We start from the raw sequence: 13,210 nt of genomic DNA, 5'->3' as shown, positions 1-13,210 counted from the left end.
TATATATATATATATATAAAATTTTATTTATAGTTTTTTTAATGTCAATTAATTGACATCAACTTGCTCCAAAATTCAATTATTTTTATTGCTTGTATTTAAAACATTAAAAAATTCATTATTTTTATTATATTTATCTGTTTCTTTACATTTATCAAATTTTTATTATTGTTTATGTCATTCTTTCTTTAAAGATCATAAAACTTCAGAACAAATTTAGGTTTAACATCGAAGCAATTAATTTAAAACCTTGTTAGGAGAATTGTAACACAATTTAAATCAAAAATTAATTAAAGATGTGTGAGGAGATCGGGCAGAAATTAAGATGAGAAGAAGAAGAAGCAGACTCACACGGGTGACAACAATCGGCGTGCCCAGATCTGCGCCTCCGGCAATCCTTATGCCCCATGGCCTACCGGTGCTGGATCTCTTAAGTTTCACAATCAATGTGTGCCTTCTCGTCATATTCTAGACTCGGTTCAGCCAACACCACCACCAACAATAACACAACAAATAGCCACGACACAAGCACTTAATCAATAGCAAAATGCACTATGTAGGCAAAACGACGAGAGAGAGGCAAAAAGAGATAAAAAGGGGAGTAAGTTCCAAGAAGAAAAAACAGCCAAAGACTTTCTCAAAAGAAGAAAAGACCTCCCGCGAACAGTCGCGAGCGATGAATCTCCCGGATCGTGATCGCTCTCTGCTTCGCTACTGAGATAGCAGCTGCAGCTGTAGCACTTGCCGACTATATGCCGACTTTGACAGAGCCCTGAGCGGAAAGCGAGAAAGATAGAGAGAAGGAGGGAAAGAGAGAACTTTAGTTGCTCAATTCTAACGGAGAGACCACCGCCTCTAGTCTCTCTGTTTCTTTCTTTGCTATTCTGGCCCCATTTCGAGTTGGCGTATTGTTCTGATGGTCCGACCCGCACTCGTTTCTTTGGTATTTATTATATGTGTATGCGTGTGTACGTGCATAAATGTTTTACAGTCTCGCTTGAAAAAGAAAATCAAACTATCAGCGAAAAATGAATATGGACTACTGCGAGAAATCCTTGAAGATGATAGATATACTATAAAGGCGAGAAAATTCTACAAAAGAAAATTTATCTTTTGTTATTTGAATTTTTACGTAATTTTAAACGAACTAGTTGATTAAAGAAAAAAAAATCTTAAATAACTACACAATTATACTTCAGCAACAGAATGCGCGGTTGGAAAAGAATGGGCGCATTCAGCGGATTCAACAGTTGAGCACTCACTATTATTGGTATATTCTGTTAGATCATCCCATCAGATCTAAAAGAATACATCAACAGTAGCAAACGCTCACTCAACTGTTGGGTCTGCTGAACGCAACCGTTATTTCTAATAACCATTACTTCTTAATATCGCTTTTTATAATAATTAAAACAATAATGATTTCTTCTGATGGCTCTTTTAAATCAGTACTTAAAACAATTGCTTTCGATTAATTCAACATGGCAACTCAATCTAATAAAAATGTGTCAAGTGGCAAAATTAACAGGCAGCAAAATAAATTAAAATTTAAATCGAAGATCCCTACATAAGTCTAAAATGTAATACCATTGAAATCTAATAATTCTGGACATCATCTCTCCAAAAAACTTCTTCAGTATTAAGGAGATATATAGGATTAAATGTAACTTTAATTCTGTAACATTATGCAAAACTATTTATTATAATAATTTACAGAAATTATTAGTGGCATACAATGTAAAATGCCATAATGTAGAGTAAGATTTTATACGAATTTTATGTATGATATACGATAAACGTGACGAATATTGAGGAAGGATTGAAATGGACAAGACAAAAATATCGAAAAAATTTCTGTAATAACTTTCATGCATATAACGCAACTTTATTGACTCAGTTCGAAATGTGTTCGACACATGTTTCATAAGCGAACTATTATAAGTGGGACAGTCTTATTATATACAGCTTAATATCCACGATGAAAGCTGACAAATGAAATGCATTTTGTCATGCTACATATCTACACGACAGCTTCTTTATTCGCAAATTCGACGTCAAATTTCGTCAGAAAAGATTCATTTGTTAATTTATTTCATACAAGAAGTTACAATTCACTGTTTGTAATTAACAGAAAACTAGATATTCGGATATTTTATTCATATTTTCAAAATTGTCGCTTTATTTCTATTATCAAATATTTGTTGCTATTTTAAACTATTTATTTGATCGATAAATTATATTTGCTTTAATCTAACTTCAGTTAATGATTGTCATATTTTCCGCAAGACAAAGAACGACTCTTTTTCGTAAGGCGGAAATATGAAAAGTAAAAATTTTCTTTGCAAGTAATAGAGAAATTTTTCACTTCTCACATTTTCGTTCTAGAAAAAGGGAATCATTACATGATTGCTATCTAGATTTCTTTAAATTCTACCATCAGAAATCGATAATTTCGGTAGTCAGATGATTGGAATATAAATTGGACTATAAATTGCAATATATAATTAAGAAGAAAATCGAAAGGATTTTTTCCGGGTTGCGTACTCTTCGTACTTACATAGGTTTCGTAAAAGTGGCCTATGGAGAATTTGAGAGCCATCTTTAAAAAATTTGATTTTAATCGCGTTTTCCCCCGTCTAGACAAGACACTCACACTCTTCTTCCGCTGTGCGAATACGTTCACGGACGACGAGAAACTTCTCCCCTATGCGAGCCGTTTCGATGCAATTAGTTTGGCTGCACTGTAATTAACGAAGACTAGAGAACCAGAGGCGAGAGAGAAAGAAAGAGAGTAAAATAATGAGACAGAGGGAGAAAGAACGCGTGTTTGTACGACTTAAATTAGCAACCTATAGCGCGAAAGGTTAGTCAATCGCTCTAGTGACTCACTTTACCTTAATTTATAGAATCATTAACGCATATCGCCAATATGCGATATGTCCAACATTGGCAGTCGACAATAATGAATCATCATTTAATTATGTGTATTGCAGATAAACTTAAAAAAAAAAAGAGAAAAAAAGATTTAATCGTCAGAATTAAGTTTAGTACATCTGCGATTTCAGAAATCATATCAACATTTTTTATTATGTAAAATATAATTCTAATAAATCTAATAATTCTCCTCTTGCCTACTCTTCTGCTAAATACGATAAAGATTTAAAATCTTACAAAAATAACAAACCATATTCTATAAAAAAAAATATAAAAATTATAAGAAATATATATATCAGTAAAACATGTATAAATGAGTATATATAATATAAACGAATAGTTGCATGAATAATTCATCATCAACCATTGAAATGCAGCAGTTATAATACAATGTTATAATAGTTTTTTAACTGCGAATCATTAATTTAAATTTATAAATTTATATGTTATGTTACGCATTGTCGCATTGATCGTAGATAGAGAGGTTTTGTTGAAGTATCTAAAAATTTAGCTAGATTACATCTAAAAATAATTTTGTCAAAATTGCATAGGACGTTCAAACTGTTGTTTATAAATATCAAAATTTTTGCAGTATTGCTTATCAATTACCATGCTTCCTATGTAAATATGTTAATGGTCTAACAAAATTTATCTTATATAAAGGGAGTTTATATAAAGAGAATCCTTCAGAGGAGTAGCTCAGTATCAGTGCGCTCCTCACCTTGATGAAGTAAACGGCAAGATTCACGAAACATTGGCATTAGCAATCACGACATGGCAATATCTCTTTGATATCTCTGAAGAAAACACCCGTGAAAACACACGCCTCAAAAGTATCTAACAAAATTATTTTCAGATTTGTATCTAAATTTTTAGATACTTCAATAGAATCATTCAGTCTTCTCATACAGTCATCAAATCAGGACTACGGCTTATTTCAGATATTCCTCGGTAATCGCTCGGCTGATGACTATACGTCGTACTTCATTGGTGCCCGCGCCGATCTCATAGAGCTTCGCGTCTCGCAGCAGTCTCCCCGTCACATAATCATTGATATAGCCATTGCCACCTGTAAAAAAATTTTTTTAAAACGCGACTGTCATTCTTATTAAACATTGCTAAATATCTACTTTCTCTACTAAGTTCTTATATCATTTACGTTTTCTTCTATAATTATGATTATTATTATCTGAAATAATTTATTACTGTTAATTTTTATTTTAATAGATTTACCGAGTATCTGTATAGCATCCGATGCCGCTTTCATTGCATTCTCCGCGGAAAAGAGTAACACCGCGGCGCAATTTTTGCGATTTACATGATCGACGTCGCAAGACCTAGCGACAGAGTACAAGTAGCTTCTACTCGCACTCAGAGTTGTGTACATGTCCGCTATCTTCGCCTAAAACAATATAATTAGACCATATCAATATAAGATCAAAAAATTTTTAAGAGGACAAGGTAATTCTTGTTTTACCTGTATCATCTGAAATTTCGCAAGATACTGGCCAAATTGCTGTCTTGTATGAGCATATTCAAAGGCAACATCGCAACAAGCTTGCTGTATTCTAGAATTTACGTTTCAAATTGCACACAGTCAAATATAAACGCTCGTTTGTGAATAAAGCTTAAATAATTTCTTATTAATAATCTGAAGAATATATATTTAATATTAAAGTGTCTAAATCTCATTCTATAATACACACCGAAAAAAATTTGTATTTAACACGCTATTTATTATACAAGCAAACTTTCAAAAAGTATAATTTTAATTTCATTGATCACAAAAAGTGCATCCAATAGGTTTTATAAAGCTCCTTTTAACGCGCAAAATCCAAATACAAAAATACTAAACGTTAATAATCAAGCTAAATTTTGTGTTATATATTCATTGTTTTTCTAAGAACTTACCCCAAAGGTCCGCCAGATAATATTAATCGTTCCAGATCCAGTCCACTAAAGAGCACATAAATACCTTTATTAATTTGTCCTAAAACATTTGCAGCTGTAACAGAAATTCACAATTTTGCACAATTTCACAATTTTTAAGAACCTTTTGGAAGACAAAAGGATAATGATCAATTTTAATGAGTCAATAAACTTAATAAAATGTTGAAAATATCTTACAGTTCTTACTCTATTCTATTTGAACAAATTAATTTTATTGTAACAAATCTCTATATCTTTTCTGCGTTTCTTATTCGAGCGCTGGACTTACCTGGCACTTTGCAATCCTCGAAAATCAGTTCACCCGTGTTGGAGCCGCGCATTCCAAGCTTGTCCAGCTTCTTCCCCCTGCTGAAACCCTCTGTGTCACGTTCGACGATGAAAGCAGTGATGCCATGCTGCGGCTTGTCCACATTCGGATCCGTTCTCGCGTAGACGATTAGTGTATCCGCGTCCGGACCATTGGTGATCCAGAACTTGTTGCCATTAAGGACATAGTAGTCCCCCTTTTTCTCGGCCCGCAATTTCATGGAGACAACGTCGGACCCGGTACCCGACTCTGACATCGCCAACGCCCCAATATGTTCACCACTGCACAGCTATAGAATTTCTCATATAACAAGAATATCTTATTTATATTATCAATGATCGCGCGAGTGATATGAGTTAATCCTATCGATGAAAATATCAAAGGCGCTTTGTTAATTTCCATGAAAAAGCTATTTATAATTTCAAATTTGTATAACTCAATTGGAAATACCCAATCTATTTTTTTACAACTGTAATTTATTCCAAGATATATTTATTCACTGAAATATTACACATGTATTTTTTTCACATAAAACTTTTTAAGAACATTAAGTCGCGTATGTCGAAACGAATTAAAAAATCCTTTATGATTTATATGTACCATTGTAGATCTATACTATTTACTTTAACATTCGAAATTACAATTTATTCGAAACTAATTTGTATGTATATTATATATATATATATACACATTTTCTTCTGATATAAGATTCTCTAAAAATATGTACATTGTTTGGCGTGAGTTACCTTAGGTAAATATTTTTGCTTTTGTTCTTCCGTGCCATTTCGATGAATTTGATTAACACAGAGATTCGAATGTGCGCCGTAACTGAGCGCGATAGCGGCAGATGCTCTGCTAATTTCTTCCATGATAATTACATGATCGAGATATGTGCAGCCTGCGCCTCCATATTCTGGCTTCACCGTCGGACCTAACAGGCCCAGTTTACCCAATTTTTTCCAAAACGTCTGCACAATCACATTATTTTTTTTTAATTGAATCGTTGATTAGGATATCAAGGAAGATATAATTTAATTAATTCATTATGGTTTGCTATTTATTTATATATTTCTTTTCCTTAAAATCGGTGTATAAAAGGAGCACTTACCCTCAATTCATCGAAATTATTTTTCTTGTCGATTTCAGCAGCTTTAGGCGCTAACTCCTTTTGCGCAAAATTGAAAACGAGCGAACGAAGCTAAAAAAGGATGGTGATTGTTACAGATATGACTACAGACATAATAGAACACTCTGTAAAATTTTTATTGAATTCCTAATATTTTGAAAATAAATATTAAATATCGATTCTTAACTAAAAAAAAATGAATTAAATACATTAAAATTAATAATATGGCCATTTTATTATCCTACGCGTGTTAAAATTTAATGTTTTTACAACGTAACTAGTTGAAGAAAAACTAATTTATTTCAAATTAACAAAAATAAGTAAAAAGTTATTAACTTTCTAATTGTATTACTAACTTTTAACTAATTAATTAATTATGTACTACCCAATCTTATAATACCGGAGAAAAAATGTTATTATTAACATATTTTATATATAATTTTATATAATTATATATACTTATATATAAAACATTTTTTTCCAAGTATCTATACGTAAATAAATAGTTATAAAATACAACTGCGTATAAACTGCAGCGCAAAAAATAACTTATACAAATATTTATACCTACATATTCATTGTGCAAATTTGTTTTAACTGAATTTTCGTCACGATTGCACAGTAATGCACGGTGCGCGATGACAGTCGCGGATGCACTCGATGCATATTTGTTTAAATTAAGCCTGTTCTTTTTAGCTGAACTTTTGTACCAGTTCATCTTTCTTCCTTTTCTGTCCAGGAAGAAAAAAGAGGAAGAAAGATAAACTGATGCAAAAGTTCAGCTGAAAAGAACAAGACTAATATTGCAGAATAAGTTGAGCAAACGTCGTGCGTCGAATATCTGCGCAAAAGATTGTTGCGCAGAAGTTTGAATCTCCATTCCTGCGCAATAACTTTCTGCACAGCTTCTTGGCGCAAAATGGCAGGGTTGGTAAAAAAACGTGTTTTAAATAGTTTAAAATGCTTAATTGATGTTTTTAATATGTTTTAAATATGTTTTTTTATAGCACTGTTTAAAACACAATACGTTTTATTCTTAGAAAAAAAAAAACATATAATCTTTACCAACCCTGCAAAATGATAAATTATGAAAGATTATGTTCTGATATACACTATTATCCTAACATACAATGCTATATAGTATAAACTACAAGATTCCACTATTATAGTGTATCTCATACATTAAATTCAATTTTAATACAATTATTAAACATATATTACTGCGCATGCTCTGACGCTTGACGCTGCCACGTAAAAGCATCTTACATAAGAAGTAAAAGCAAGAAATCGATCAATCGCAGTCAAATGTAAAAAAAATAATTGACCGTGATCGGTCAATTTTTTATTCTTACTTCATAGAACTTCACCAGCGTACAGTGCTGATCAAACATTAGAATAAGGAATAGATATTAATCAGGAATAAATATTAAGTATTTCAATCTATTGAAATCTTTTGAAAGTTGAAATTTTAATATTCCTATTCCTAGGCTACGTTCCATAATTTCCTCTCCGAGGAAGATTTTACTTTCTATATGCTATAGTATACGTTACATGTACTATTACATATTTTGAATAAAATTTTCCTCGAAAAGGAAGTTTTGGAACGTAGTCCTAATATTTTCTCTTATATGCCTATCAGTATGATCGATCTAATTACTAACCTCTTTCTGATCGTCGTTCAATCCAAAGACACTTTCGTCAATTTTGCAATAATTCGACGCGTGACATGCGCCAATTTTACCGATGTGATTCGCGAGGTGCCGCGAAACAATGGAATATCGCGACAAAAACATAGTATCTCTCGTTGATCGATATTAGAAATATCTTCGAGCGATAGTGATTTAGAAATACTTTATTCGTTACTGAAAGGGAAATGCTTGTGAACACGCGCAAAAATTTTATGTTATTTGTAAGAGAATTAATAAAAAGCGTTTATATACACGTGTTATTATAATTAAATGATCTTAATCGATAATAACAAAATCGATAAGAGACACTCGTCATAAAAGACTTAAGAGTTCTAAAATTCTGAATTCACCACTGAGTAAACATAAAAATGCTGACACATGTAATGTGCGCATTTATATTCGAGATAAGCGGAAAAGAAAGACAAGGCATAAATAATTAACCAGTATTAATTACGTTTATGACAACGCTGATTATTATATTATAACGTCATTGGCCTAGTTTCCATCGACGGTTTAAACCGGATCAGAATGTAAGAATCAACCAACTATAGTCGAGCATTCTGTCGTTCGACTGTAACAGGGGAATACGACTGTAGTTGGTTGGTCCTGTTTAAATCTTCGGTGGAAACTAGTCCAGTGTAAGGGACTCCGCACAATAAAAGGAACAGAGAACAGAAAACAGAGAGATAAGAATTTTAATCTATCAGAAACTGTGTATTCCACAATACATAATTTCTGATAAGTTGAAATTCTTATTTTCTGTTCTCTGTTCCTTTTATTGTGCGGAGCCCTAAGCAACGTGAACAAATCTAATGTTAGCCAATAGCTAGTGGAAATTGTTGTCATGAATTATATTCTTAAGGTGGCTTTCATGTAATCATCAAGCAATCAATCAACGAGGTGATTTTTACAGTGATATAAAAAAATATCTTTTACATCACTGCCCGTATTGCCCAGATGACTGGTTGCTGCTTCTGCTGCTTGATGTTTGACGATTGCATGTGAATGCACTTTTAGGCTAGGTTCACATCTTGACGGAAAGCTGATAAGCGGAAGCCAATCGGAACTCACAGTAGTAGTAGGCGGTACATTTCGCTTGTCTGCTCTTTCCGCGAGTTCTGATTGGCTTCCGCTTTTCCGCTTTCCGTCAAGGTGTGAACCCAGCCTTACATTATAATTTGGTAGTATGGTGATGGTGTTTCCGAGCTTATTAATCACATGGTCGATTTTTTTTAGTACAGGTGTAAAGTATCAATTTTATGTAATATAATCTTTATATTCGTGAAGAACAAGACGAACGAAAAAAATGGAGGTATGTAAATGTGTGGCGCTTCGTTTTTCAACTCGTGTGTGTGTATATGTATATATATATATATATTACACACTGAAAAATAAAATTTGAATGGAAATGGTGTTCTTATTTTTTTATCTTCTTCTTTTTTTAAATAATTGTTGAATGAATTTGTTTTTTACGCATCATATAAAATGTATGAATTCTAAAAAGATCATTGGTGGTGCAAATACTGTACTGTGTATATACAGTTATTTAAAATTATAATTTTTTAAATTTGTCCTCATGTGTTAGATTTGCAAATAACTATTAGTAATTATTAAATTATTGTTAATCTTGCATATTATCAGGATAAATGGAAATTAGTAGCTGCATTTCTTCGGAACAAAGGTTTGGTAAATCAACATATAGATTCTTACAACTATTTCATTAATGAAGAGATCAAAAACATTGTTAAAGCAAATGAAAAGGTTAAAAGTGACGAAGATCCACATTTTTATTTAAAGTAAGAGCAATATCATATATTTTCGAAAAATGCAATTGTAGAAACATCACAGACTCTTAACAGATTTTTTCTCATATTCTAGATACTTAAATATAAAAGTAGGCTTGCCTGAAGTTCAGGAATCATCCAATTCTATTAGGACTATACCAACTACACCACACGAATGCCGTTTAAGAGATTTAAATTATTCTGCCTCAATTATAGTAGATGTTGAATATATAAGAAATAATCAGCGGATAATAAGGCAGAATATGGTTATTGGAAAGTAAGAACAATGAGTATAAAAATATATAGTAATAGATATGTAAAGTATTAAGATATAATAATATTATATAATTGTAAATGTTTACAGGATGCCAATAATGTTGCGCAGTTCTAACTGTGTGTTAGCTAAAAAGTCTGAATCCGAGTTAGCCAAAATGAACGAATGTCCACATGATCCTGGTGGTTATTTCATCATAAATGGCCAAGAAAAAGTTATATTAATACAAGAACAAATGGTTAGAAATAGAATTATTTTAGAACAAGATAGTAAAAACTGTGTTGTTGCGTCATGTAACAGTTTTACCCACGACAAAAAGACTAAAACTAATGTTGTGGGCAAAGCTGGAAAATATTACATAAGGCACAATATGTTCCAAGACGATATACTGATTACTATCATTTTCAAAGCTATGGGTATCGTAAGCGACTTAGAGATCATGCAAATGGTTGGGACACAAGAAACGTATTTGAACAAATTTGCAGCTAGTTTAGAAGATTGCCAAGAACTGGGTATTTTTTCACAAAATCAAGCATTAAAATACATCAATAACAAACGGAAACAGATGAGATTCCATGTATCAAAATCTCATGTCACTGATGAGATGAAAGATGTATTAGCAACGAATATATTGTCTCATGTACCTGTTGTCGACTTCAATTTCAGACCGAAGGCGCTGTACCTTGCTTTAATGATCAGAAGAGTTATAAATGCGCAATCTGATCATAGTCTGATTGATGACAAGGATTATTATGGTAATAAACGTCTAGAACTAGCAGGCTCCCTTCTCGCTCTAATGTTCGAAGATTTGTTTAAAAGATTTAACTGGGAACTCAAGCAAATTGCCAATAAAAATATTCCCAAGATAAGAGCGGCACCATTTGACATTGTTAATCACATGAGGCACGATCTCATTACCACTGGGCTGTCTTTTGCTATATCATCGGGTAATTGGACAATCAAGAGATTTAGAATGGAGAGGCATGGTGTGACGCAGGTACTATCACGACTGTCCTACATTTCGGCACTTGGCATGATGACGCGAGTCCAGTCTCAGTTCGAGAAGACCAGGAAAGTCTCTGGTCCACGGTCATTACAGGGCTCCCAATGGGGCATGTTGTGCCCGAACGATACACCTGAAGGAGAATCTTGTGGTTTAGTGAAGAATCTGGCTTTGATGGCTCATATCACTACGGAAGTACCAGAAGAATCAATAATAAAACTGGTACTTAATCTTGGTGTGGAAAATATTTATACTCTTGCTGGAGAAGAACTAACTAGCGAAGATGTATATTCCGTTTTTGTGAACGGTATTATGGTGGGCATCGTGCAGAATCATAAGAGACTGGTACATCAGTTCAGATTGTTGCGCAGGAAGGGATATATTAACAGTTTCGTATCGATATATACGCAACATCGGCATAAATGCATTCAAATCAGTTCTGACGGCGGGCGATTGTGCAGACCATTAATCATCGTTAAAAATGCAAAATCTCTTGTTAAACCAAAACACATAGAGAATCTTAAACGAAATATTACATCATTTGAAGACTTCCTTTATGATGGTAAATAATTCAAACTACTTTTGTTGCATTTACATAGATATATTTTTTTCCAGTAACTATTCTGTTATTCATTGCGTTTAGGATTGATAGAATACTTAGATGTGAATGAAGAGAATGATAGTTTAATCGCACGTACGGAATCGGAAATCAACGAGAACACAACGCATCTGGAGATCGCGGAATTCACTACACTGGGAGTGTGCGCAGGATTGATACCGTACCCGCATCACAATCAAAGCCCGAGAAATACTTATCAATGCGCTATGGGTAAACAGGCCATGGGGATCATAGGATATAATCAACGTAACCGCATCGACACAGTAATGTACAATCTGGTATATCCGCAAACGCCTATAGTGAAAACTCGAGCAATTGAATTAATTAATTACGACAAATTGCCAGCCGGTGAAAATGCGATTGTCGCTGTAATGTCTTACAGTGGATATGATATCGAAGACGCATTGATCTTCAATAAAGCTTCTATTGATAGAGGATACGGAAGATGCCTAGTGTATCGAAATACAAAATGTGTACTGAAAAAATATGCCAATCGAACGCAAGACACAATCATGGGACCAATGTTAGATGGTAATACTAAGAAACCTATAACGAAGCATGAAGTACTTGATGTCGACGGAATTGTTTCACCTGGTGAGATGGTGGAAAACAAAACCGTAAGTATTGCCTGTTTGAACGATATTAGATATTCCATTACATTGTACTTAATATTATGCTATACATGTAGATAATGATAAACAAGTCGGTTCCAAAGCCGAGTGAGAACATCGGTCCAGTGAGTTCTGGCACTGTACAAACACAGGCAGTGGAATATCGGAACGCGGAAATCCCGTTCAAAGGCATGGTTCCAGCATATGTGGAAAAAGTTATAGTAACTAGTAATGCAGATGATTGCTTTTTAACAAAACTGTTATTAAGGCAAACTCGAAGACCAGAGATCGGCGATAAGTTCAGTAGTCGTCATGGACAGAAGGGAGTTATAGGTATAATTATTTTGCGCGCGCGTGATATTTCGTCATATAAATGCAAGAGTACTAATCTACGATAATGTCCATTTAGGTTTAATTGTAGAGCAAGAAGATATGCCATTCAATGATCAAGGAATATGTCCCGACATAATTATGAACCCGCATGGCTTTCCTTCTAGAATGACTGTTGGTAAGCTAATAGAAGTACTTGCAGGCAAAGCTGGCGTCGTGAACGGAAAATTTCATGATTCAACAGGTATATTTTAAAAGAAAATAACTAATGTATTTAATGATTAATGCTATGTTTAATATTATTATTTTCATTTGATAGCGTTCGGTGGCGCCAAAGTGGAAGATATCCGTGAAGAATTAGCGAAAAATGGTTATAATTATTTAGGTAAAGATTTCTTCTATAATGGCATGACTGGAAAACCACTGATAGGATATATTTACTCTGGGCCAGTAAGTTTTTTCTCATGGATAAATAGATTATCATTTAAATTGATTTTAGATAAGAAATTTATTTTTAAAAAGTAGAAAATAAGTAAATATATAATTTAATTTTTTTATATGCATAGTAAATACATTGTTAGAAA

At 33.2% G+C, this 13,210-nt stretch overlaps 3 protein-coding genes across 11 annotated transcripts in view; 1 reads left to right on the top strand and 2 right to left on the bottom strand.

Annotated features, from left to right (window-relative positions):
• The window catches only part of LOC108752890 (PDZ and LIM domain protein 3), a 20,820-nt gene extending 17,839 nt beyond the window's left edge, over nt 1–2,981 (bottom strand). For 2 of the 9 annotated variants that reach the window (XM_018494069.1, XM_018494068.1), the window contains exon 1: nt 352–626. In XM_018494069.1, coding sequence (XP_018349571.1) covers nt 352–465 — 114 coding nt within the window. In that variant the 5' untranslated portion in view covers nt 466–626. Of the gene's footprint in view, nt 1–351; nt 628–2,557 lie in introns of those variants that run through there. The other 7 variants (XM_018494061.1, XM_018494062.1, XM_018494065.1 and 4 more) reach the window with 5 other exon arrangements.
• A 505-nt stretch (nt 2,982–3,486) lies between these two features.
• Nucleotides 3,487–8,254, bottom strand: LOC108752778 (isovaleryl-CoA dehydrogenase, mitochondrial). The gene is made up of 8 exons (XM_018493863.1): nt 7,979–8,254; nt 6,300–6,389; nt 5,938–6,159; nt 5,153–5,480; nt 4,846–4,939; nt 4,412–4,502; nt 4,168–4,336; nt 3,487–4,003 (listed from the first exon to the last, which is right to left on the bottom strand). Exons 1-8 carry the CDS (start codon nt 8,108–8,110, stop codon nt 3,867–3,869), a joined length of 1,263 nt encoding a protein of 420 aa, XP_018349365.1. The 5' UTR covers nt 8,111–8,254; the 3' UTR covers nt 3,487–3,866.
• Nucleotides 8,255–9,259: 1,005 nt separating this feature from the next.
• Nucleotides 9,260–13,210, top strand: part of LOC108752738 (DNA-directed RNA polymerase III subunit RPC2) — a 4,630-nt gene continuing 679 nt past the window's right edge. The window contains exons 1-8 of the mRNA XM_018493777.1: nt 9,260–9,317; nt 9,647–9,801; nt 9,884–10,066; nt 10,154–11,628; nt 11,710–12,302; nt 12,374–12,629; nt 12,706–12,870; nt 12,946–13,076. Of these exons, the coding sequence (XP_018349279.1) occupies nt 9,312–9,317; nt 9,647–9,801; nt 9,884–10,066; nt 10,154–11,628; nt 11,710–12,302; nt 12,374–12,629; nt 12,706–12,870; nt 12,946–13,076 (2,964 nt within the window). The 5' untranslated portion in view covers nt 9,260–9,311. The remainder of the gene's footprint in view (nt 9,318–9,646; nt 9,802–9,883; nt 10,067–10,153; nt 11,629–11,709; nt 12,303–12,373; nt 12,630–12,705; nt 12,871–12,945; nt 13,077–13,210) is intronic.

The sequence above is a fragment of the Trachymyrmex septentrionalis genome, unplaced genomic scaffold, assembly GCF_001594115.1.
Source record: "Trachymyrmex septentrionalis isolate Tsep2-gDNA-1 unplaced genomic scaffold, Tsep1.0 scaffold62, whole genome shotgun sequence".
In the NCBI taxonomy this organism is placed as follows: Eukaryota; Metazoa; Arthropoda; class Insecta; order Hymenoptera; family Formicidae; genus Trachymyrmex; species Trachymyrmex septentrionalis.
The sequence above is the reverse complement of the archived record's forward strand: the minus strand, read 5'-3'. Positions and strand labels throughout refer to the sequence as shown.